The following is a 25767-nucleotide window of genomic DNA, read 5'->3' as shown; positions in this document are numbered from 1 at the left end:
GTCTCCCATAGCATCCTCACAGGCAAGCTAAGGAAGCGTGGGTTAGATGAAAGGACAGTGAGGTGGATAGAGAACTGGCTCAACAACAGAGGTGAGAGGGTCCTGATCAACAGGGCAGAGTCTGGCTGGAGGCCTGTGACTAGTGGTGTTCCCCAGGGGTCTGTGCTGGGTCCTGTCCTGTTCAATATATTCGTCAATGACCTGGACAAAGGGATAGAGTGTAACCTCAGCCAGTTCGCTGATGATACCAAGCTGGGAGGAGTGGCTGATACACCAGAAGGCTGTGCAGCCACCCAATGGAGACCTGGGCAGGCTGGAGGGCTGGGCCCAGGGGAACCTCATGGAATTCAACAAGAGCAAGTGCAAGGTCCTGCACCTGGGGAGGAACAACCCCACGCACCAGTACAGGCTGGGGGCTGAACTACTGGAAAGTGGCTCTGTTGAGAAAGACCTGGGAGTGCTGGGGGGCAGCGAGTGACCCTGAGCCAGCACCGTGCCCTTGTGGCCAAGAAGGGCAACGGTGTCCTGGGGTGCATTAAAAGGAGCGTGGCCAGCAGGGCAAGGGAGGTTATCCTCCCCCTCTGCCCTGCCCTAGTGAGGCCACATCTGGAGTGCTGCATCCAGTTCTGGGCCCCCAGTTTAAGAAGGTCAGGGAGCTGCTGGAGCAAGTCCAGCAGAGAGCTGCCAAGGTGATCAGGGGCCTGGAGCATCTCCCTTATGAGGAAAGGCTGAGAGACCCGGGTTTGTTCAGCCTGGCCAGGAGAAGACTGAGGGGGGGACCTTAGCAATGCTTACAAATATCTGAAGGGTGGGTGTCAGGGGGATGGGGCCGGACTCTGTTCAATAGTGCCCAACGACAGGCCAAGGGGCCACGGGCACAAGTTGGAACATGGGAAGTTCCACCTGAATAGGAGAAAAAAACCCCTTCCCTGTGCGGGTGCCAGAGCAGGGGCACAGGCTGCCCAGAGAGGCTGTGGGGTCCCTTCCCTGGAGACATTCACCCCCCGCCTGGACGCGGTCCTGTGCCCCCTGCTCTGGGGGTGCCTGCTCAAGCAGGGGGTGGGACGGGGTGAGCTCCAGAGGGCCCTTCCAACCCCTGCCTGTCTGGGATTCTGTGATTTGTTCTTGTGTCTTGGAATAGCTTGGAGAAGTGCTGCTTGGTCCTGCAGGGTGCTGTGACTTCAGTCAGTACCTTCATGAGAGTATAGGTGCTCCTTGGATGTAGCGCGTGGTGAGCCCGGCCCAGGGCAGGGCTTTCATCGCTCTGTGCGTGCCTGGTCAGCTAGGCACTATGGCTGGGGCCACTGGTGGAATGGAAACCAGACTGGAAAGCCAAGCAAGATCCCCCAGCATGGGAGAGCGGGGCAGTGCGCGTCCCCGTGTGCTCAGTGCAGATGTCCCATTGAGTGAGTGCTCTTCTCCAGGAGTGCTGCTGCAGGCAGAAGCTGGAGGTTGGTGGCAAAGCTGTCTGCCTTCAGAGGCTCTGCTGCAAGAGCCAGGACTGGGTTTGGACAGCCAACGGAGCCACCTCTGGGTCTTTGCACCAAGGAATCTGACACCTCTTGGTTTGGGGAGGGAGAAGAGGCGCGTGGAGACGTGGGTTTGTGGGGCAAGGCTGCGCTTAGTATTTTAGAAACTGCCTTAAGGATCAGGTACTGGAGCCGACATGGGGTTTGTTGCTATTATTACAATAATAATATAGGCATCGTGTTTCTCCCCTTGCCTGGCTCTGGGAACATGCTTGTAGGAATGATGAGCTGTGCCTGCTGCTGCTGCTCCAGCGTCCCCTCCGAGTTCAGGTTTGGCGTGTGGCTGCATAGCCCTTTACTGACCAGCTCCCCCAGCTTCGGAGCCATGCTGCAGCCCTCCCTGCCCGATCTCACCATGCAGATCATGCACGCTCACCCCAGGGGCACAGTGCTCAGGACCAGCCCCGTGGGTGCTCAGGCTTCGCTGGGGAGCGGGAGCTCGGTGGGAGTGAGGGAGAGGCTCCCAGTCAGTGTGCAAGTGCCATTGTTTTGACACAGAGGCATATGGCGCCGTCAGAAACAGCAAAAAGAAACCCCACAGCAGATGCTGCCAAGGCAGAAAGCTGGCAGCAAACAGCCAGGCCTGCAAAATGCCTGCCTCACCGTCGCTGTGTGGCAGGCTGGCACAGCGCGGTCTTGCCGGGGCTAGTTCTGTGCACGCTGCCATGCCTCGGGGCTGACCGAAGGTGAAGTCTGACTGTAGCCGAGGCACGCGGACCATGCTGGGTGCTGCCGGGTGCGGAGCCGGGAGGGATCACCAGAGGCTGGCGCTCCCTCAGCGGCAGTGCCGGCAAGGAGCGGTGCTGGGGTGTCCCAACCGCGGCGGCTGCCATGCGGGCAGGCCCTGGCCGGGGCACGCCACCGCTGCTGCAGTGCAGGCACAGCGTGTTTTGGGGGCAGACAGCTCTTCTCACTGCCCCTCTTCTGCTCCCACAGACCGTCCCAAGCCCCTGACTCATGCCGCAGACTGGAATTCTCTCCATTTGAAACCACTGTTTTGCACAACCTCTTGGCTCGCGCTCCACGCCAGAGCTGGTTGCATGTTCGCACTGAGAGGGAGGAGAGTATGCCGAGCTCTGATCTCCACATGCCTGAGCAGAATGAGGTAAGGTATTCCTGCAGCTTATTTCTGTGTTTGCTCATGTTTACTGAGACATGCAGCTGCAGCTCCTGCAGCACATTAGTGACCTGCATGGGTGACGGAGTGGTCAGACCTACGTGGCACTGGCTTGGCACCACCACCTCCTGAGTGAGTGGTACTTACACTGGCTGTTATAAATGCACTTTTGTGGCTGTTTCTAAGGTCAGGTTCTTCGATACTGACCCTTTGCAGCTTCACCTTCACACTGGGGTGGTTGGAGCACTAGCTATGGGCACTGCCTATCGGTGCACACCCTGCAGAGCAGCTGTAGTGGGAACAGGGGACAGAGGTGGAGCTGAGGGACCAAGACAGCTGTTTCCTCAACACAAATGGATTGCATCTGCCTCTATCTGATGCAGGGATGGTGCCTTTTACCCTGGGGCACCCTAACTGCACACCTGCCCTTTTCTAGCTAGGTCTTACCTTGCTGTAGCATGAGCTCTTTGGGAAGGGGGTGGTTTTCTTTGACCCCTTCCAGGTAAAATGGGTATTTTGGAGGTCTCCAACTGCAGAGACTTGATCTGATAGCAGATGTGGTCCCTTCTGGTCCTCCAGCTTGAGAGGAGGAGTGCAGGACTGCTGCTGGCTCCCCATGGCTGGGGCTGCGTACCCCAAGACTCACCCTTCAGCTGCAGCACCAAGGTAAGGCCTGGGCTGGGGGGGTCAGCACGTGCTGTCGAGGTGGGGACACGCACACGCTAGTCCTTCCTTCTGTGCATTAGCAGAGGAGACACTGCCTTGTATAAATTTACATATGACTTGGCAAAATGTATGTTTGTGTCATTTCTGCAAGAGCAGCAGCCGGCTCTGCTGCTTACACGTTGTGGCGGTAATAGAGGTGCTTGAGTTATAGTGAAACTTATTTCATTTTACAGCTCCTACAGCGTTAACAGATGTACAGGCGTCTGATCCAATCATGCAGCAAGAGATTTTTGGGGCCAGTTCTTCCAGCTTTGACAGTGTGTAAGCTGGGAGCAGCCATACATTTTACAAACAAGAATAAACGACCCTTAGCAACATATGTCTGTGCTGGCAGCTCCAACGTAATCATAAATAAGGAACCCTGCTAGGCAGGAATGTATCTGGGCTCTGCATACGGTCAGTATGGACAAAGCATCTGCCTTCCTCCCATTATATTAATGAGGTGCAGGCACTGGAATCCCTATGCTGTACAGCTGCATTTGCTGGGTGGGGACAAAGGACTCAGAAAAACAAATGCTAACCCAGAGCAATGGAGCTTTATTTGTTTTAAAGCCTGTATTTTAGTGACACTTCACTCCTGCCCGCTGTCTCACCAGGCTCTCACGTGTCACTGCACGCTGCTCTGTGACCATTAGCAGACGCCAAGCTTGGCCATGCTAGAATTTCTTCACTGACCTCAGTGCACATGGTCCCTGCTGCAGCCCCAGCAGCCCCCGGCCGCTGGCCTCCGTTCCCAGCCCAGTGCAGAGGGCGTCCTGGGGCCTGAAGACCCAAGCCTTGCTGCAGCTTAACAGCCAGCAGCTCCCCTGTGTACCTCGGGGACAGCATTCAGGTCAGAAAGGGTTCTTTTATACAGCCAAGTGCTGTATGATGAGGTCGTGAAGCAGAGGACAAACACTGTGCACTGTGACCTTTCTAAGGGCTAAGCATGGCCCCTGCGGAGCTCTGCTCTGCTCAGCTGCAGCAGCCCACGGGACTGGGACCACGCTCAGCCTGATCTCTGCTCGCTCCTAAATTCAAGCCCTGGCCCACTGTGCCTGCTTAACTGAAACAACAGGGTCACCCAGACACCAGCCCCCCTCTGCTTCAGCCCTGCAGAAACAATTGCACAGACGCCGTCTTTGGGTAGAAAGCGGGGGGAGCTGGAAGCTGAGTGCACCCTAATAAATTTAATCTCTACATCATGTTAAAAGCGTAGTAGCCAAATTTATTTCTCCTTGCAATCAAAACAATACTAGCTTTGGTCCCGAAACAGTAGTGAGATTTCTTCTCCCCAGTTGGAAAAAAAGAAAATACTATAAATCCATCCTGGAGCTGATTTATATAGCATTCATGAAGAATTTATATTGCAAAGAATTTTATTCAATTAAACTTGAAAAGCCTCTAGATTCTTGAGGTTCAATAGTGATCACTGAGACAGAGCTATCATAAAACTGGATGGCCTGTCTGGAGCAGGCATTGAGAAAATGTCTGATGTGACATTGCAGCTGACGGTACAGTCCAAATCAAGAGCATTTGTCATTGGGATGTGTTACAGGCTAAGGCTTGGAAAATTACTCTGTGAAAAATGTGCATTAACAATAGCCATGAAATATCTGTTTAAAAAAAAAAAGGTGAATAATGAGACAGCGGTATCTATTAGCGCTGGGCATTCTTCACTCTGACCCCGCTCTGATTAAAAAGTTAACACAAAAGCCAGACACTCTTTCGGGAAGCAAGTTTGAGTTTGTTTCTACTTAAATAATTGAACAGAGGAAGCTGTGTGACCGACTGAAAAGCTCCCACCACTAAAAGCAGCACCCTTAGTGCAGGACAAGCACCCTTCATGTGTAATCACCTCACTGTCCATGGGTTTCTGTGATGTTCCTCCCTCCATACGAGGAGGGGAAGACTTAAACCACCACGTCTGACGTGTATTCTTCCCAATTATATTTCCAAGCTGTAAGTGACTTGGAGTTAACTCTAAAACTGTAATTGTATTCTCTATGCAGCATAGGTAGCAAGGTGTTAACTCATTCAGCTGGTAAGAGTATGGTTTTTTGGCAGTTTTCAGTCTATCAGGAAGCTGGAAGATGATGTCTGCTCTGTTGAAGTACTGTGATCTGCTATCGTGATGTGTGCAGCCAGACTCTCCAAGCTCTACGACATGCTCTAGTCTACTCTGCTGAGGGCTCCGTGACAGTGACATTCCTGAGGTCAATGCGGACAGTAATGTGCGTGAGACACAAACCCCTTTAGGTGTTAACCTCTCTCTTCCAATCCTGGCTGTCAGCTGATGAGGCGCCAGGCTCCTGCTGGTCATCACAACCCCTTTATTTGCAGGCTTAGTGATGTGAGTGGTCCCCAGTAGGTAGATACTAAAACTGAACAAGGGCTCTACTCCTTCAGCCGGTACGTGCAGCCAGAGGGGGGATGCTGTTACCAAACTCAGCAGGGTCTGAGCACAGGGAGGAGCAGCTCCATGTGGATTTAACCCCAGCTACCTAAACAGAGCTTAAAATCACGGAATCGCCTTGCCTCACGTGACCTGTAGGATTTCGCCCTTCCTGCTTTAATCCATCTATCCTTCATGAGCCCCGTTCCTGGCAGAGAATGCACTGGATTGTCAGCACAGAGGCATTCTTCACATGCATAAAGAGAGGCAGCCAGAGCCAAAAAGTTCTTAGTGCATTCCTGTAAATCTAAACAGCTCAGCTTCAGCCAGGGCTGATGGATTGAAAGCAACTTAAAAAAGAAAAGCACACTGGGCTCACTATTAAAGTATGACAGTTAAGGGCCCCTTTGGTACAAGTAAATCACATTTATTATTTCAAAGCTTGCAGACAGAGTTCCTGAATCTCTATGCAGTTGCTGTTCTGTATGAGCATTATGACTTACAGAGAGCAGCTGATTGTTTTCTCTTCTTCATTCTTCAGAGTCCTGTCAAAGCCTTTCCACAGCACCTGCCACTGCCCAGGGAAATTAAGACATCTCTAGAAATCAGCTGTGGTTCTTTGAAGTCCCCTGCCTCAGCTCCAACCCTGGAATCCAATGCCATCACCGCAGTGTTATACAAGGGGTGTTTGGACAAGGCCCAGTGAACAGAACAGCTGTGTTCCTCACAGTATTTATGAACAAGGTCCTAGTTATTTAAGCTGGAAGTTCTTGGCAGCTCACATTTCCAGTCCAGGCTTGTTCTCTTTCCTTTCCTTGATGGGGGAAAGCAGCCTGCTGCATTTAGCTTCCCATGGTCAAGGAAACACACATTCCAGCTCTCAGTTATGGTTCGGGCTTTATATATATTTTCTCTTCCTTCCCTTCCTTCATTGCAGCGTAACGTGCCAAAACAAAGAGGTAGTCGCTCAGTCTGGAAAACAAGGGAAAAGCAGTGAAATCACTTCTCACACCAGGTGCGTTTGTGTCCAGCAATACACAACCACACAGCAAAGCATGTTTGACCACAGCACAAGAACTACAGATAAAGGAAGGCAAAGAGCGACCACACAAGAAGTGATTTCTAAAATGGCCTTCAATAAGAAAGTGACTGGTCCCTCAGCACTGCAGCAGTGTCTGCAAACGTACAGGCCTTGCAAGAATACTTTTTAACAAGGTCCTTGTTGAAACCTCAAAGATCTTAACCTAGAAGGGAAGCTTCTTGAGAGGTAAAACCCACAGTTTTATCCCAAGACTAAGGAAACAACACCAGTCACACTTAATAGTACAGAGAAAGGGTTTGGGATTTTATTTTTTTTACCTGTTTAAGTATTTGGCCACATTTGGATCCGCTTCCCCTGCTTGTACTAAAGGAACCACGCTAGAACAAGAAAAGGAAACTTTTCGTGTATTTAACTTTCTAACTCTGACTGCACAAATGAGTGTGATTTGCTGGAACACCAACCTTCATACCCCAACCTCACCTGGATGTCCCCATTCTAACTCCCCACAGCACAGTGTGAGCACTGGTTACTTCCCCGAGAAGAATCTGTGGTGGCTACATAATGGAACTGTTTTTTGTAACCTTCTGGAGGACGCCAGCTCCACTCCTCTAAATGCTACTTGTCAGTGGGCATCACTGAACAACAGGAGCAGTTTGCAGATGATTAATACCCTGAAGGATCATTATCCTTTTCTGCAGGTAAACAGAGACCCTTCTTTTGTTGAGGGAACAGACCTGTTCCTTGCCTTCTACCTGGGGTACAGCCCTCATTCTAGCTTTCTTTTGACAAGAAACCACTGACTGCCATGTTAGTTTTTCGAAGATCAGGCTGCTCTGGTGTATCTTGTCAGTGTATCAATCCTGGCAGCAGAGCACATCTACAGAAACATCTTCCCGCACATCCACGGCTTCAGTAAAGAACCCCCAGCAACTTAGAACTGCTGATGAGCAGGTTTGGGCCAACACAGGAGACTTTGCATGGAGGTGATTTACATAATGAACAGACAAGAGTCTTCTCCTTCAGACTTTACCAGAGGAGCTTTAATCTCCAATCGAGAAGTGGGACAAGGTAGGTGTGGGCAGCAACATCTCGAAGCTTCCCTGGATCTCACACCTGCCAGCGCCCCAGCTTCCACGTGTAAATACATTTAGCAAACTGGATACAAGCTGAACACGTAGAGGCATCTCAGCATAAACCTGTCTGTTCTTTCTGAAGTTCTTAGCTCGGATGACCCAGTTCAGGGGAGGGAAGAGAAACGTGGTTTTTGCTGACTGCACTCCTGGAATTTGACTAATACAAACACATGAAGTTTGAATCAGGCTCTAGCTGAGTGCAAAACAGCTATGGTTGATTGCTCCGACTGCAATGATTTGCCATCATTGTAGCATTCTGATCACCTTTTATCACTTTTGTTCTGTTACACTACAGCCAACACTCACCACCTTTCAGCTCTGCGGCAGACAGCTCGGGAAAAATGGAGAGCAGCACTGCTTTTACCTCCCGACTGAAACAACAATGGAACAGTGCATCAGCATCTGCTAACAACAGATACAGCCATCCACCTTATTGTATAACTGCAGCAAAGCTTATCATATCTCACACACACATGCAACTGAACCCTACATCATGGCTAGGATACTGGGAAGGTACATCTGAAGGCAACAGGATGTGGAAATTTAACTCAGCCGGGTCCTTCTCTCTGTTTTTCTTCTAGTGTTTGTCCATGCAAATAAGTCTCACAACCTGTTTTCCCACGGCAAGTAGCAGAGCAGATTTACCCTACCAAAGCAAGCCTTCTCCAGTCAGTGAGTGAGAGGCATAAGCAGTACCTACTGGCAAGATGAAAGCTCTGAGTGGAGGAAGCTGATCTGAGTAACTGTCAATCCACTGTTCCAGCTCCAGAACTGGCTTCTCACTAAAAGATGTGCGTCCTACAGAGAGAAAAGAATCAACTAAAAGAAATGCAGAAGTGATTCAGTCTACAGATAGAGCTCTATTTTAATATTTCTTGGAACAGGAAGTCCTAAGAAAGCCTTCAGAAATAATCCCCTGCTGGAACAGGGCTGGCCCCCATTCAGCAGCTGTGGTTGGGTGTCAGTGTTGGGGCAGTGCCCCAGACCAGCTTACATTGCTTGAGTCACACAAACGTAGCAGCTTGTGGGACCTTGTGTGACTTCGTTCAGCACCCAGACATGCACTGCGGAGCAGCGCTTGGACAGCCCTACCTACCACACGCTGAAACAGCCTCCCCAGCACCAGCCTAGAAGGACATCTGCGATTCAAGAACGGTTATCCCAGGAGAGGTACTGTGGGGCTTACTTAAGTGAGCCTCCCTGGCTGAGGAGAGAGGCGTCGCGATGTTGGAGCCCACATCCTGCAGCATACACTGGACCTAGATGTGGCAATCAGGACAAAAATAAGAAGCGCTTTCATTAATGAGCCTTTGATGCTCCAGTACAACTGCAGCAAGCTCTGGGAGGCGACAGCTGGTTCTGCTGATTAAAGAAGATCCTACCCTTGTTGTTCATCATCCCCCAGCCTGCTGGCAGGGGGGATCAGATAAGTGCTCCCTAATTGCTTTATGAGAAGCCAGATTAGCACATGTACTTGTTTTCACTGGCACATTAAACGACCCTGGCTGACTTCGCACAAAGCAGACCAGGGAGTGCTCACATAATCCCCTTGCTGGCAGGACACTGAACCAGTAACCTCTGGAAGCAAAGGCAGTGACAAACAGCTGCAGACAGCACTGGCCTGATGTCACGTTCACTTCCAAGAGGGCCATCTCTCCACAGCCTGGGACACTTGAGAGGCAGTCTGGTAAAGCTTTTTAAAATCTCTCATTAGCTCCTTCTTCGTTATTGTGCAAGGAAAAGCTAATTAGCAAAACTCTCAGACTGCTGTGGCGGGACCTGTCTCCCACCATCGTGCCCACATGGTTACTTTGCCCCGATTTCAAAGACTATATATGACAACAAGACTTGTCGCTGTAACCATGTACAGAAACAGGTCTGAATAAACCTCGAAATATATTTTGTTTGTCTGCCCATAGCTAACCACTTGACCTACCAGTTTCTTTCTTGGTTAAAGAAATGTATTTCTTAGAGAGTAACTAAGGGTCAGAGTCTTAAGTATTTATTTAATACTAAATTGATTGAATTCCTGTGGCTCAGTGGGAGCGCTGTGTTTAAAATTAAAGAGTTTAAGAATATATTTCAATAGCACAGATAAAGTGAGTGCACTGAGTAAGGATTAATACTCACTTTGTGAAGCTGTTCAACAAACGTGTGTCCCTTTTCACTGCTAAATTCACCAGCAAGCCTAGGTTAAAAAATTTTTTAAAAGACTTAGGTAGAAATTAAAAAACTACCACGGTTGTGCGTATGTTTTTCCATACGAAAACCACAGAATTTGGACGCTCTTGGCTGACTGTCAGCACAAACCCCCAGAGAAGTCTGGCCCACAGCACAACCCCTTTCCTCCCGCTGGGCGGTGGGACTGGGACAGCAGTTCTTAACGGAGGAGGACACCCCGAAGACCCCAACAGAACGGGGCTGGGACGGTGTCGAAAGGCCTCTGTGCATGTGGAGGGCCGGGCTTGGGCGTGCGGAGGGCCAGACCTCCCCGGGCTGGCGGCCGGTTCCCCGGAGAGCGCGGCCACCCTGGGAGGACGCAGCTGGGGGCCTCCGCGGCCCCTCGCCCGGCAGCGGGAGGGGGTCCGGCGCGGGGGGTTACCCGATGGCCGAGCTCAGCTCGTCCGTGGCTCCCAGGGCCTCGAAGATCCGGTCGCCCTTAGGCCGCCGCTCCCCCGTGAAGGTGCTGGAGAAGCCTTTGGGAAAAGACCGGAGGAGGCGCTCAGAGGTCGGGTCGGGCCGGGCTCTGCCCCGCGCCCCCCCGGTGCCCCCAGACACTACCTGCGTCTCCCGTCCTCGTGTAGATCCTCGGGGCCCGGTCGCTGCGGGGGCCGCGGTCAGGGGAGCCGCCACCGGGGCTGCGGAGGCACAGACCGTGAGGGGGGTGCGGGGGTGCTGGACCCCACCCCGCTCGGCATCATCCCCGCGCTCACCTGCCCGCCTCACTCCGCCACCGCCGCCCCGCCGCCCCCCGCAGCCGCAGCCGCAGCCCCCGCCCCGCCGCCGCCGCCGCTCGCCGCAGCATCCCTCCCGGCCGCCGTAGCCACCGGTTGCTGTCACCCCAGCACCGCACCACTCCGCGCCACCGCCTTCCGATTGGCCTTCCCGAAGTCCCGCCCCCGAGAGGATCTCGGCGTTTGGTTGAAAGGCAAGGAGGGCGGGGCAGAGCGTGGCTCCTGTTGGCGAGCCGCGCTGTCAGTCTGCATGATTGAAGGCGGCCGGCTGAGGCGGCCTTCTGAGGTGCTGCGTCCTGCCGGGGGAGATGCGGGAGCGGAGCCTGGTGCTGTCCGCCCCCGGGAAGGTGATCCTCCACGGGGAGCACGCCGTGGTGCACGGCAAGGTAAGGAGCCTGCCGCCGTCCCCGGGGGCTCCCGGCGCTCCCCTCGCCTCCCTGACGCCGCTTCTCGCCCACAGGTGGCCTTGGCCGTGGCGCTGGACCTGAGGACCTTCCTCCGCCTGCGGCCCTGCAGCGAGGGCAGCGTGTGCGTCCGCTTGCCCGGCGTCGGCGTGGTGAGGAGCTGGGACACCCCTCGCCTCCAGGCCCTGCGGAGGGGGTTTGCAGGCAAGCGCTGGAAGGAGGAGGAGACCCGCTGTCCGTGAGCCCGTGCTCGGCCCTGCCCAGTGCCTTGGGCGCTGGGACCCCTCAGGGTGATGTTTGTTCCCCCTGCAGAGTGTTGCCGGGCCTTGTCACCTGTGTCCACGCTCAGTGTGTGTCCCTTCGCGCCCCCAGCCCAGACACCTGCGCTCCCTCTGTGCGCCCCTTGCGACCTGCCTGATGCCCTGGCACCTGCGAGCGGCCCTTGCTGTGGCTGCCTCCCTCTGTTTCAGGTTCCCAGGGGCTTGTTCTAGTGGTGCTGCTCAGGTGGCCTATGGAGGCCAGCCAGGGACCACGTCCAGGTGTATTATTGATGGGGGGCCAAAAAGCAGTCTCTCTGAAGCTGCTCTGAATTGAGAGCTTTAGGGGAAGGCAGGGATGCAGGGCCTCCTCTCCTGCTTTTCTGCCTCTTGCCAGCCCTCACTGGAATCTCTACAGTATCTTGTACCAGGTGGACTGGTATTTGTGCCGTTTCTATCCTGAGTACCTGGCGTTAACTCCTGGGACCCTCATGGGCACTGTTTGCTTAGCAGGAGCAGAACAAAGTGTGCTGGGTTAGAGCATTAGTAACCTCTCTTAGCACTGACCAAATGTTCTCTCACACTGATGCCTGCTCCTGGCTATTTGGAGTCTGGGCTCTTGTGAAGCACATCAGGATATCTGTGTTCTTTAATAAAGAGTTTGTGACTTGCCAAGTTCTACATAGTGAAATTGGGTGTACTGGGAAGTGTAAGCAAGGAGATGGTTGCTGTAATAAAATGCAGGTGTGGAAACACTGGGTTTTCAGTGTGGCTGGTGGAAATTTTGCTATTTTATTCTGAATCCTCAGGTAGAAAGTTTGCAGGTGAAATCTGAAATTGGCTTAGTCTGTTTCTGACTAGCATAACAGGAGATGTTGCTCTTGTAAAAATTGCTTTCAAGTTTAACAATTCCCTGGTTTCTAAGTGTTTAAATTCTCCCCTGCTTGCTTCCATAGCTGACTTTGATGAATCTAAGCCCCCCAGCGTAGAACAGCTGGATACACTGAAAGAGTTTGCTGGAATCGCTGCTGGAGCCTCAGCTCCTGAGAGCCTTGCTACCCTTGCCTTTCTGTATATGTGCCTGGCTATTTCGGCTAAGTATGGGTAAGGCTCTCTTCCTGCCCTAAAATAAACATGCTGACTGTTGTTCACCATTAATTGCTTCTACAATTTTACAGGAAGAAACCAGGAGAAAATCTTTGAGGCAAAATGAAAAATTACAAGGAATCACACTTGATTTAGGTTCTGAGTGCCTCAGGAGATGCTCTTCAGAGCTGAGCTGTTTGGGTGGGTGGGTGGGGTGCCCCAAGCTGGTGGGCTGGGAATCATCTGCTCTCATTTAGGCATCTGGCTCTGAGGTGCTTAAGTCAGAGCAGTTCATCGCACCCTTCCTGCACAGTCAACAGCAGCAGAGGTAGACATCCCTCTGTCCCACAGCAGCTTGTTTCATCCTGGCTTAGGTTAGAAAAACTGCTACAGAAATGAGCTGTGAACTTGCTGTCTGAGCCCTCTTGTAGGCTGAATATCCCTAAAAATATGAGAACTTGGGGTAACCGCAGCTCAGGGCTGCTGCAGTTTCCAAAGTTGACCAACACTGTTGATGATACCAGTGTAAGTTACTGGACAAGTGCTCAGGGCAATGTCTGATGCAGCACCGCTTGCTATTTTAAGCCAAGTCAGAACCAGACTTCAACATTAATAGCAAAGGAATCAAAGGTTAAAGAATTATGATGTGTAGCTGCATTGTGGTTTGCTTCGCAGTCTCTGAGTTGCTTGGCGGTAGCACTGGGGCTGTCATCAGCCTGCTCTGAAACCATCAGTTCATAGTTCATGTCACTCACCTGCCAGCAAAAAGCTCCTGGGTTTGATATTAGGGTCTGTGACACAACCCGGACACATGCAGTGGAGAAAAGGGGCATGTGGGCACCGATATTGACGTACCTCATCTTCCCCATCAGCTCGTTGCTCCAGTGGGATGTAACTATGTGGTTTTGGATCTGGACTATTTAGGTTTTATTTAGAAATATGTTTAAAATCATGTTTACAATCTTTGAAGGGTCTCTTTATGGTGCTACTCAAGTATTTAGTTACTAAGTGCCCCTGCTAGCAGCTTGACAAGCTGTGCTAATCATAGATCCAATTCAGTGAGGCTTTGTTTTAGTACAATGGCTTAGCAAGGCTACTCAGCTGTGCTAACTGAGCACTTGTGAAGCCCTGTGTGCCGGATGCGTACGCATGTGCTGATGTCACCAGTTTTCAACCAGCTTTTCCTGTGATCAGTACTAATTGGCATCTTTTGCCTTGGAAATGTTGTCTCAAGATGGAATTCAAGGTCATTGTGTTACATCCTGTGTTTCAGAGATGTTCCGAGTGTGGACATACTGGTGTGGTCCGAGCTGCCCACGGGAGCTGGGCTGGGTTCAAGTGCCGCCTATGCTGTTTGCCTGGCAGCGGCCCTGCTGACAGCGTGTGGAGCCATCTCCTGCCCTCTGAAGGAGGGAGAGTCCACAGCCAGGTAAGCATCTGGGAAACCGCCCTGCTTTGGGTGCATGGCCCCAGGGCAGCTCTGCTCTCTGTGCCCCATCTTTCCTTTCCTGCACAAATTCTGGCACCAACACCTCTCTTGGTCCTTCTGGCCAACTCCTGGTCTCTGGCTGTAGCCACAGCAGTGGCACCCTGAGCCCAGCTCCTTTCCCATCCTCTCCTGTTGCTGCCCTGTGCTCCCAGCGGTAGAGACATGCTGTCCCAGGGCTCTGACCTGAGTCACATGTTTACAATTCACTTCTGATAAAAGCAACTGGATGTAGGCTTGCTAGAACTTGCACCATTTCCCTTGTCTAGTGTAAGATGTACATACTAAGAACAAACAAAAAGCTTTATTTTGCCAAGCAAATAAAACACACGCTTTTATGTGGTGAATTTTAACCTCTATTTCCTCTCTCTCCCTGAGCATCTTCCAGGTTTTGCTTTGAGTCCTCAAGGAGTTGAGGATCTTTTCTGGGTTTTTTTCTGCATTTTCACATGGATTTTTTTCTGCATGTGGTACATTTCCTTCTGATCTCCGGCCTGAGTTTCCCATTTATCAGTGGCTGGTGAAAGGGAGTTTCTTTCCTTCTGCCCTTGGGTTGCTTTCCCTTGGAGTTCAGTCTTGAAAAACTGGTCTATTCTGCTGTGTGTCTGAGGAGGCTCTGTTTAAAGATGCATATCACAGCTGGAGAAGCAGAACCCTCTATTGTTCGTTTGGTGCCAGGTGCAACCTTTTATGGCTGGCTTCTGTGGATTTTGTGTGGGACTGAAAGTGAGACAGCAAGAGGGGGTGACTGTTCTGCTTCAAAAACAAGAGTTTGCAGCCTGACCCAGAAACTCGTTCCTAGAGTGGAGCAGTTCATATGCTGTGCTCAGGCAAATCTCCCAAGTAGTCATGCAGCGTGAGAAATGAAAGGCCAGTTCCAAACCAGGCAGCGAGGATGTCTTCATTCCCTGCTCGCATGTCTTAGCTTCAGCTTGAATACAGCGTAATTTTTTTTTTCTTCCAGCTGGCATGCAGAGGGGTAAGTGAGAGATGGGGGTGTCAGACTTCAGAAGGTTTTTGCTTAACGTCGCAAGAAAAGAACAGCGTGATATGATGACTCCTGTGTAGAGAAGAATCACAGCCTCTCAAAGAGGATTAAAAACAAGTGGTTTACAGCAAACTGTGCTTCTATTTCAAGTAGTGGTGGTGTGAGCTGTTTTCCTGAATGCTTCACAGATTAAATATTGGCAAGTGAAATGAAAGGTGTGTGGAGATGGATAAAGACATTCAGCTGAGGCCCAGGGAAGCGGGGAGTTAAAGGAAGCAGCTTCCAGATAGCAGGTGGCTCTCAGAATTTCTGCCTTGCTTTGGCAGTGGTCAGTGACCGTTCTCATTATTTGATGTAAGACTGTGTGGTGCTTTTCCAAAATCCGTGTTTGTGCCTCTGCTCCATCATGTAATACCTGTTCTGGGTCCCATATTCTAAAAATCTGTTGAATCCATGTTCTTGCTGTACCAAACACGAGCTCTGATCTCTGCAGAGCATCACTGATGCTGGGATATCTGATACCACTGTGCATTAGGCCATTTCAGCAATGGCTTGGGATGCAGGACAGGCAGCACTGTGTGCCAGGGGAGGGTCAGAGAAGTGCATAAGTATGAGTCTAAGTGTATTACAGCAGGGTGCAGGAGGGCTAGCTGGCTCCCTGTGGGTGACAAGCTTCCCTTGGGGTGCCAGGGTTTGAGGTAGTCCTTCAGTGTGGAGTGAGTGAGAAGGTTTGAAATAGACTGGTGAATTCTGAAGGTGGTTGTGTGGGTGCATGCCTTGCAGAAACAGGCCCAGAGCGGTGGGGTTTTGAGAGGTGCTGGGGCAGAAATGACTGTAGTGGAATTGCGGTGAAGTTGACGCCAGCAGTTGCTTTGTAGCTTGCAGCTCTGTGTTTGCTTTTTATATTGCTACAGCCCGTTAATTAGTATGTTCAGTCAGGGGCCTTGATCCTTGCTGAGTCTGACCCAGCACCAAACTCTTCTTGCCAGCATTTAGCACTTAGCAATTTATGTGACTGCTTTTAAGACAAGAGAAAGACCTGTTTTTGTGTTTTTAGCATAACACCTTCTGGATCTGCATTTGGTTCCTTTCTGTGCTCTAAGTGCCAGCACCCGGTGAGGCTTGAAGTGTTAGGAGTTAACCCCTAAAAATCAAAGTCTTTGCTGGAGATAGTAAATCAGTTCTAACTACACCTTTTGACCCAATTTGTGAGGCTTCTACAGCTGAGCAGCTGGCAATTAGAGGCTCAAGTTGCACGTGTGAAATGCAACTTTTACTATTCTTTCCTCACATCATGCCTTATGTGTCTATAAATACACCATCCTGCCTGTTGGTGAGCAGGATCTCAAGCCAAGATGTGTGGCAACACGCAGTGTCAGGGAGGTGGGGGTAGGTCTGGACTTATATTTCATTAAATTTTATATCACTAGGCCAGGGCTAGGATCTTCTCCCCAAATCTGCTCCCTCCCTCACTGACGGCCTGCAGCGGGAGCACAGGGTAGCAGTCGTGCCCTTCATACTGTCTCTGCCTGTGGAGCAGTGCCAGTTCCCCTCGTGGGGCTGGATGTGTTCTACATGCTGCCATGCAGAAAAGCGCTGAGTGCCAGTTAGGTGCTGTGAACAGGGATGCCCACTGTCTGCTGGAAGAGTGCAGTGGACGGAGGGAATTTGTGGTGCTGGGGCTTCCCATAACAACTGAGTGCCTCGATGGTTCTCGCTGACTCAGGTGCTTCTCTCTGTCACTCTGCATGTGCTCGTTTTGGTTGTGTGTTGGAGTAATTTTCTTGCCTTTCAGGTGGACAGAAGAAGAGTTGACTTTGATTAACAGCTGGGCGTTCCAAGGGGAGCGGGTAATCCATGGCAACCCCTCGGGTGTGGATAACGCTGTTGGTACCTGGGGTACGTGTGTATTTGCTGCGCCCCGGCACTAAGTACAGGTGCTGAGGGGAGGCTGATGGTGTGGCAGAGCAGGAGACATGTTTCCATTCTCCACTGCAGAGCATGCATCAGCTGTGGGAAGGTGGTGAGCAGATGCCACAAGTTGCATTTCTCCAAACAATAAGGCTTGGTTGGGTTGCTGTAGAGACACTGGATGAGCAGGGTGCCTCACTGCACTGAGGTGCAGCAAAGGGACCAGAAGCTCTCAAATTCAGGTCCCTGCTTTGACCCAAGTAGAGGGAGTCTTTCCTTGTCTTAGTTTGTTCCATCTGTAAGCTGGGACCAGAGCCAACTGGGCTGCTGGGGACTGGCTGCAGTAACACCAGAGACCTGTGTCCCCCAGGCAAGTGCTGTGGGGCAGAGACCCTGCTGCAAATAACTGAAACTTAAACATTCTGGCGTGAACAAAGAAACCTAATCCTGTCCCAAGGATAATGCAGTAGAAAATGCAGTTGGACAGCTGTCATTTAGTTTCAATTAGTGGAGACTTCCAAGAGTTTTGGAAGCATCCTTGGAGACTTTTAATAATCTTTCTAATGAGACCTAATCGCAATGCCCCTGTAAAAGTAGGAGCCAAGTGAGACATTCCTTCTGGACAATGAAATTCCATGCCAAAGGACGGCTGCTGACAAGAGTACGCACGTTTGGTCCAGTTTGAAACCTGCATGCTTGCCTTTGCCCCAGGGAATCGCTGCTTGATTCTTTTTTTTTTTTTAGTAAAGATTGAGTGCTGGCCAAACTCTTTGCCTTTTAAAAAATATTTAATGTGATCCTGAAGTGGAGGAGAGCAAAGGGAAAGGCATTGGGTTAATTATGTCCGGCCAGACCCTCTCATTAAGTCAGCAGGGTTAGGCAGATTCATGCTGTCTGAGAACATGGTTCATTTAGCTGGTGTTTCTTGCAATTACTGTCATATGCTCTGGGTGAAGTTCTAAAGATGAAAGACCTTCTGTCTCTTACGACACTGTGCTATCTCTCAGCTCACTATGTACTGAGACAATGCATGTATTTTACTTTAGGTGGAGCCCTGAGATACCAATCAGGAAAAATCACACCATTAAAGAGGTAATAGTCAAGTTTAAAAATAACACTTATATACAGTGGGTGGAATATGTCAAAGAGGCACCGGGTAGATCTCGTAGGGTATGAGATTGATGGGAGATCGCTAACTGTGGCGGAAGGGCTTTGTAGCCAGGTTTTGCTGTGGGTGTGGGTAGCTTGAGTGGTGTCTTGGTTTGGGGTGGACGGGGGAACAATGAAATGGTTGGTCATTATCTGACATTAGATGAACACAGCACAAAGGATCAATATTAATTTCATGGCATTATGGGCAGCTGGAACGGATCTGCTCCTGGCAGCAAATGACGTTGTGGGGAGGGGGAACTTTTTATTTACCTGTGAAAACCAAGCTGCAGAGACAAATCCAGGTCCTGCATGTTCCCTCTGCCTCCTGCCAATGAAGTATAATCTGACTCCATTAAAATCTTTCACAGTGCATGAAATTGCTCTATTAGCAGCTAATGGCTACTGCTGGCTAGTCTCACAGATAGTATTTCAAAGGAAAAAATTTGCTTGAAAAACATGGATTTCAGTAAATACGTTACAGTCCTATTTATAGCACTAGTACAGTTGTTCCTTGCATTTAAGAGGAAAAAGCCTAAACCCAGCAAGCACTCAAGCACCTGATTAACTTTTTTAAAACTAATGGGACTCCGTATCTTGGGTGTCTTGTTCAAATAGGCCTTTTGAGGCAGAAGAAACTGTAGCTGTCTGGGCCTTGGGGGCTGCTGGGGGGACAGTGAAGGAGAGAGGTAAGGAGATGTCTCCTGTTGCTTCCAGGGTACCAACACTGAGGATTTTGCTGACCAACACAAAAGTCCCTCGAAGCACCAAGGTCCTGGTGGCTGGTGTCAAAGAGAAGATCCTGAAGGTGCAGCACCCATGTGGTTGCGGGGATGGACATCTGTGCTGGGGCAGGGTGGGGGCGATAACCATCACGAGCTTAGATCTCCTCACATGGGACTGCAGGTCTCATGGGGATCTCCTAGGAGATCCCTCCTGTGGTTGCTGCTTTCCTACCTGCTGCTAGCTAAAACCCAGCTGCCCTGGGAATGGGAGTTCAGCTTGCCTCCCCCCTCTCTTGACAGGGCTTGCCACAAAAATCACCAGTCTCTTCCTCTGGCCCATTTCCCCGTCTTCCTCCAGTTCCTGCAGGTGGGAGCAACTTACCGTTGCCCTGCTCTGCAGGGGGGGTTTCCATGAATGAGTAGGCCTGAGTGGGGTGAGGAGTCCTCCAGCTCCAAGAGACTGGGATCAGTTTTATCACAGTGGTATTAAAGGACTAGCGAGCAGTCTTCTCACATCTGGCCTCCCCCCCTTCTCAGTTCCCTGCTATAATGAACCCGGTGCTGGACTCCATCGATGCAATTTCTCAGGAGTGCCAAAGTGTTCTGGAAGCGATGCCTGCAAATCCATCACCAGAGTATTACCCTGTGCTCGAGGTAAGGGGCTTGTTCGCCAGTATTTTTAGACACTGTTACTGTTGAACATCAAAATGTCATTTAAAGAACATTAGGTCTAAGAAAAAATTTGATAACAGGAAATGTTCAGATCCGAGTGAAGCCATGGTCTGTGCGCTGCTTTTAATGCCCTTCCTGGAGCCAAGGACAGAATATGCTGCTGGTGTCTCTCCACAGTGGTGCGCAGGGAGGGAGGGAGTGGGCCTTGCGCTTTGTCGACCTGTGGCTCTGGAGGTTTTGTTTCCCTTTGCTAAGAAACATGAAGAGAGTTCAGGCTGAGGCACTGCGTCTCTGCGCTGTGGGCCAGCCACGCTCGTTCTGGCAGTCACTGCCTGTGAAGCAACTGCTTTGTCATTGCCAAGGCTGGAGTGAAGAGCAGAGAGCCCAGCAGCCACTGGTTTGTGATGGACTGGTTACGAGCCAGCTCCCATTGCTCTGCGCTCATCCTGGCTCCAGAGAACAACAAACAGAGCTGTGCCCAGAGCTGACCTGACATTGATGCATGAGGTGCATACAAAGATCTGTGTTTGTCTTGGCTTTGTTCAAAGTAGAAGAGGCTGCTGTGGTGGGGGGAAACATGCTTCCAAGTGGAAGAAGTTTTTTGCAGTGCTGAGAGCACTGTAATACTGATTCATATAACCGTGGGGTAAGGATGTATGGCAGCGTCCCAGCTGAGGCAAACCTGGCCTGGTCCTGGGTGCCAAGTGACTTGGATGGTCAAGAACCATTTGGTACCAGCGGTACGGTTCCTTGTTGGCATCTGGATCCCTCCCCGAGGTCCTCACAGGAGGACCTCTGCTTGTCCTTGCTCTTGCTGGTAGGTTGTTCCCTCTGCAGCCGTGAGCGTGCTCTGGAGGTGCAGGAGGGAGCCCTGGGGTGGGATAGAGAGCTGCTGTCCCAGCTCAACCTGTGGCAGCAGTGTAGGGCCACTCTGTTAGGTGTTGCACCTTGCTGCATGTGGGGGAGCTGCTGCTAGCACTGGGGCAAGCACAGGGATGTCCAGTGGGATTCATAGCAAAGTCCTTCTGCTCCCTTTGCACCAAGAGGGTGGTGCATTTCTGTACGCATCAGGGTGGACTGACCCTGATGAGGGCTGAGCTGGCATCAGCTGGGGGAGATCTGGAGTCTGTTTGCAGTGCAACTTCAGACAACTCCTCTCCACCTTAATGCATTATTGCTCAGAGGAGATCTCAGGGAGGAGGGCTAATTTGAAGTGTGCTTTGAGATCCTCACATGAAAGATGCTAAAGCAGGCTTGTATACAATGCTCAGGAAGCAGCGCTGCAGTGAGCAGGTTTCTGTCTTGAATCTCTTGTTTCGTCTTGTGCTTGAATTGCCCTCAGAGGCACGGTTGATTATATGCAGCATATATATATATGTTTGGCTGTTTCTGAAATGTGTGGTTCTGGACAGCATTGCATTTGAACCATCGAACTAGTCTACTGTGTCATAAGCTGTCATCCGATTCCTGGCAGATTTTGGATCAGGATATGACAGGTGTCTTGGATCATCATAGGCAGTGCTGAGCCCTCACTCAGGCATATAAAGAGGCCTCTAGATGGACGTCTGTCCAACCCAGCACAGAACTTGTGATGTATGCGCTCTGCATGCGACTGGCTAATTCATCTCCTCGTATTTGTTTAAATGTGGTACAGAAGCACTCTGGAGGCGGGGAGAGGGATTATTTCTGCATCGTCCCCTCCGGTGTAGTGTTGGCAGGAGACCCATGTGGAGCTGAGGGAGGGTGAGGTGACTGACACCTGTCACACTGCAGCATGGCTCCCGCTGCTCCCTGTGCACAGTGTCCCTCCCACCTCACTGTGAGCTGCAGGCAGAGAAGCGTGGGGTGGCACTGGCTGGAGTGGGGAGCACAGGGCTCCTGTTAGAACCGGTCCCAGAAAGTCTCCCTATCTCAGCTGGCTCCCTGCTTGTGACACGCTCTGGGACAGCGAGGGGAACAGCTGCCACGTGCCAGGGAGGTGATGGAGTCAGGGTGTCAGACCAGTGTTGTTGAGAACAAGCTTCCTCCACTGATGGTGCTGATGAGCTGGGAGGGTGCTGCAGTGTTTGAGGGCCTGGTGTCTGTTCCTGGCCCTGCTCCAGGCTTGCTCAGAGTGCGGGCCAAGCCCTTCCCTTTGTTCCTTAATTCCTCACCTCTAGTACTGGGAGGATAGAAGCTGTAATTCCCACCTCTGTGTGTTGTTGTCCATCTCTTGGGCCGTTTGGACTTTGCTGCTGTGGCAGCTTTCTCCAGGAGCCATAAGGGTTTGTGGCTGGCTGGGACAGCATGGCAGAGATGCACTCGCAGCTCACCAGAGCTGGGCAGCTCTGCTTGGAGGGTGGCCTTGCTTGGAGAGTGGCTTGCACTGTTCTCCCCCGAAGGGAGAACCCTCTCGACCCCACTTGAGCTGGGTGCCAGATTCCCAGCATGGTGCTGGTGAGAGGCCCCTTGGCTCACAGCCCAGGCCCTGCCTGCAAGGAGGGGAAAGTGCTGCACAATGCAAACAAGGGGAGGTAACTCCACATCGCCTCTCCACCAATACCGTTTTGGACTTGGCTGTGTCAGAAGTCCCCTGGATTTAGTTATGCTGGATGGATTGCAGGGCAGGGTGACAGCCAGGAATGAGAGATGCTGGCTTAGTGCCCTTCCCACGGCCAGCAAGGGGGCTTGCATAGTCTCCTGCTCAACACTAGTGTGTCAGGGGAAAGGTGAAGCAGTCGGGAGGCAGGGAGCTCTGATTTAGCACCTGAAATAAATGCCTGCTGGCAGCTTGTGATGACCAGGATTTTCTCTGTCCTCCCTGAGCAAGGAGGTCCAGAAGCTGTTGTACCACTGTCACTGTGGTGGGCAGCAGCAGCACAAATCATGAGGGGGACAGGGACAGATGAGCAGTGCAGAGCTCAGACCCTAGCCTTGACCTTACTGCCCTGTGCTTCCAGGCCCCGGGACATGCTGGTGGCCAAGCTCCCTGCAGAAACGAGATGGTTCCATAAGGGTGACTGGGAAGGCAGGGCAGCTCCCCTGCACCTTGCTGGGGAGGGAGCCGTGGTTGTGGAGAGCCTCTATCTATCTCCATGCATGCTCATCTCGTGTGTGTCGTTGCTTTTAGGAACTCTTTGATATAAACCAACACCACTTAAATGTGATCGGAGTCGGCCATCCCTCCCTGGACAGACTGTGCCGGGTGACAGCATCCCACGGCCTGCATAGCAAGCTGACCGGGGCTGGCGGGGGCGGCTGTGGCATCACCCTACTGAGACCAGGTCAGTAACCCTCTGCTTGCCCTGGGCATCCTTCCCCTGTTCCACGTGGCCCTACCAGTGGGGTCAGGTTTGGAAGCAGAGGGATGTGATGGTAGCCCTCATATGGCTGTGGTGGGATGTGAAGCCACATCATGAGTGTGGGATGGTGTCTAGCAGAGCTGCCTGGCAGCGTGGTTTGCAGTGTTTCATATAGGGGTGAATCAGTGCGTTCATTTATGTGTGTCAGATCTTCAGGGCATTGGCCCTGCTCCAGGGAGCACGTGTTTAAACGTACAGTGGCCTGTTTCAGTCTCCTTGCAGTGGCCTAGCTGACTAACTGGCTGCTCTTGCCTTGCTCTTGGCAGACACCTCCCCATTGGCCGTGGAAGCAGCCAAGCGAGACTTATGTGCCTGTGGATTTGAATGCTGGGAGACCAATATTGGGGCCCCCGGAGTGACCCTGCATTCCTCCTCGTCTTTAAACGCCGAAGTGTTGCACGCGCTCTCTGAGAGTTAAGCTTCTGCCTCAGGCAAGACAGCTCTTGGCACCGTGTCCTCGGAGCGAAAGCTCTGTGCACCCTGATGCCTGGAAACTTCTCTCGTGCTCTCCTGTGTGGCTGTGGGCCTCTCGACATGGGTGCGGAGCCAATTTTGGGCCTGGTATCATTGGGAGTGGGGGCTACAATGAGGACCCGGGAGTAACTGCTTGCACGTGGGCTAGGTGTGAGTTTGACCCAGGGTCTCAAAATCCTATTTTGAATTTACTTAACTGCTGTGCTAATCCCAAGGGGCAGGAGGAGAGGGTCTTGGCTGGATTCCAGCACGGATAATGACGCTTTGCTTGGTTCTGCTGCTTCAGATGCATGTGGTGTATCTTCCCTTCTCCCCTGGTGCCCTGCGAGGGCGGGCAGTGAGGCTGGCAAGGTGGATGTACAGAGCGCTTTGACGTTTTTGGGTGAAAAGCATCTTGGCAGTTCAGAGCTTGACGCTCAGGTCTCTGTTTCTGCTGGACTGCATTTCACAGTGGAGTGGAAACCTTTAAATACGGCTCTTACCTGATACTAATTGAGTTGGATAATTAAAATTAAAGAAACAGCACATTTTTAATGATATTATCACTGTGTTCACTCTTTCCCATCATCTCTGCCTGGGCTGATAAGCAGTGTCCCGTAGCCAGGCTGTAGTTCAAACAGCAACTGTCACCTGCAAGGAGGGTGGCTGAAGGCAAGCAATGTCTTAACATTTCCTCTTGCAGTAGCTGTTCTGGGATGTCTCATGCTTCAGCCTTAAACGAGCATGTCCTTGACCCTGCCTGTGGTTGGGTGTGTAAAACACGCCACTGCCAGGGCGGGGGGAGGCTGGGGTGGGGTGGAGGGCGGTCGGTGACAGCACACACCAGCTCGGGTTAGTTGGAAGTAATTGGGTTTAAGGGGGGGGGGGGGGGGGGAGCAGGACAACAAAAAAGGAACAAACCACCCCCAAACCACCTCCTCAAAAGCTGACCAGAACTTACAACTGGCAAACTATAAAACCTAAATGCATTTAAACTTATTACACAAATGTAAATGCAGTTTTTACTTTTGAAATTTTAATGAGTGCTACCACAGAACTGAAGGGAATGGGCAGGTAAGTGTCTGAAGCCTGAGTATCTTGAAGTAATAAGCTGACTCTTAGTGGCTGTGGTCTCTTCTACCTGCCAAAGAGATTTTTATCAGTGTTTTGTTTGTCTAGGAGTTTTTAAAAGTGTAGCTCTGTTCAAGAATTGCTGCATTCAAAGCTGAGTAATAAATTGGCAGTGGTGGGGTAGCTTGCCTTCCTCTTCCAGTGCGGAATAAAAAAAAATCGAGTCTGAGAAGTTGAGATGTACTAGCTCTAAAATCCAGACACTGTGATGACCAGCTTTAGTTCGTTGTTCAGATGTAAAACTGTCTCTGGTTTTAATAAATTGATGGGTTTTTTATGTGCAAAGTGTTCTTTGATAATTATGCCGGATACAAAAGGAAAAATGTACCTTCCACTGCTTCAATAAAAACGGGTTTCAGATGCTGAGTTTCTACATGTCTAATTACAATTCCAATTTGCATCCAAGAACGGCTTTACACTAATCACAAGTCAGAAAGCCTGATAAATAATTTACCATTTTCTAATACAGTGTAATCAATGTGAGTATCTGGAAGCGTGTTGACTCTATAACCACTTAAATGTGTCTGTAGTTTCTCCTGGTTAGCACAAAGAAATGCCAAATTTAGCGCAAAGAAACTTCGCTTCAAAACGACATGTCTGGGGCTGATCCTCATTAGCTGCTTCCCTCGGAAGACGGCCTCGCAGTCACAGTAAGAGCGCTGGAGGAGTACGGAGGGGAAGAGTGGAATAAAAATTTTGATTTGCTCATTTAAATCATAATTAAAACTGGTGATTTAAGTGGACCAACTGACCGGCTCAGGGTGGTGTGGGGGCCTCCTGTTACCATCCCGCTGAGCTGCCTGTGCCCCGCACTGCACAGCGCAGCTGGCTGAGCTGTCCCTGCTTTGGTTTTCACCTCCTAGCCGTGGCAGGGCAGTAGCGGGAGGCCTCGGCTCTACCCGGAACACACCGCGGCATCCTGCAACCTGGGCCGCTTTTGCCTGCGAACTTGCACCCTTCTCTCGGCGGCCTCTGCTTTGTGGGTGTGATGGAGGCGCAGAAGTGACACAGAGGAAGACGGTGGCTGAGCCCGGCACCTGAGGCATGTGAGTGATCTGAGGCATGGTGGGGTGCAGCATCGTGGCACGCTCGGGGGCTGCAAGCCCCCCTTCCAGGGAAGGCTCCGGCTGCCTCTGGAGGTTTCATCCAGCGTCTGCTCGTCCCACTGTGCTGCCTGCTGGAGCGGAGGTGGGTGATGTTCCCAGCCTGAGTGAGGGTTTGTGGCGGCAGCTGCCCTGTCCAGGTGTGGGTGGGCAGAGGGCGGCCGTGGGCAGGGGTCTGTGAGACTC

At 51.4% G+C, this 25767-nt stretch overlaps 2 protein-coding genes across 4 annotated transcripts; one reads left to right on the top strand and one right to left on the bottom strand.

The window, feature by feature from the left end:
- Positions 1-6152: 6152 nt before the first annotated feature.
- MMAB (metabolism of cobalamin associated B) lies at positions 6153-10998 on the bottom strand. Its single transcript, XM_064465945.1, has 9 exons — positions 10855-10998; positions 10703-10779; positions 10524-10617; positions 10052-10109; positions 9108-9180; positions 8622-8719; positions 8228-8292; positions 7106-7165; positions 6153-6718 (listed from the first exon to the last, which is right to left on the bottom strand). Exons 1-9 carry the CDS (start codon positions 10944-10946, stop codon positions 6631-6633), a joined length of 705 nt encoding a protein of 234 aa, XP_064322015.1. The 5' UTR covers positions 10947-10998; the 3' UTR covers positions 6153-6630.
- A 112-nt stretch (positions 10999-11110) lies between these two features.
- Positions 11111-24763, top strand: MVK (mevalonate kinase). 3 transcript variants are annotated; one of them, XM_064465942.1, is made up of 10 exons: positions 11114-11261; positions 11336-11483; positions 12493-12640; positions 13896-14051; positions 16892-16995; positions 18054-18099; positions 18874-18964; positions 19419-19535; positions 22663-22816; positions 23161-24763. In XM_064465942.1, exons 1-10 carry the CDS (start codon positions 11184-11186, stop codon positions 23310-23312), a joined length of 1194 nt encoding a protein of 397 aa, XP_064322012.1. In that variant the 5' UTR covers positions 11114-11183; the 3' UTR covers positions 23313-24763. The 3 variants fall into 3 exon arrangements, with proteins under 3 accessions (XP_064322013.1, XP_064322012.1, XP_064322014.1); XM_064465943.1 differs by lacking the exon at positions 12493-12640 and having other exon boundaries at positions 11111-11261; XM_064465944.1 differs by lacking the exons at positions 11114-11261; positions 11336-11483 and adding an exon at positions 11493-11749.
- Positions 24764-25767: the final 1004 nt, after the last annotated feature.

Source organism: Phalacrocorax carbo, chromosome 15 (assembly GCF_963921805.1).
Source record: "Phalacrocorax carbo chromosome 15, bPhaCar2.1, whole genome shotgun sequence".
NCBI classification, from domain to species: domain Eukaryota; kingdom Metazoa; phylum Chordata; class Aves; order Suliformes; family Phalacrocoracidae; genus Phalacrocorax; species Phalacrocorax carbo.
This window is presented reverse-complemented; position numbering and strand designations above follow the sequence as displayed.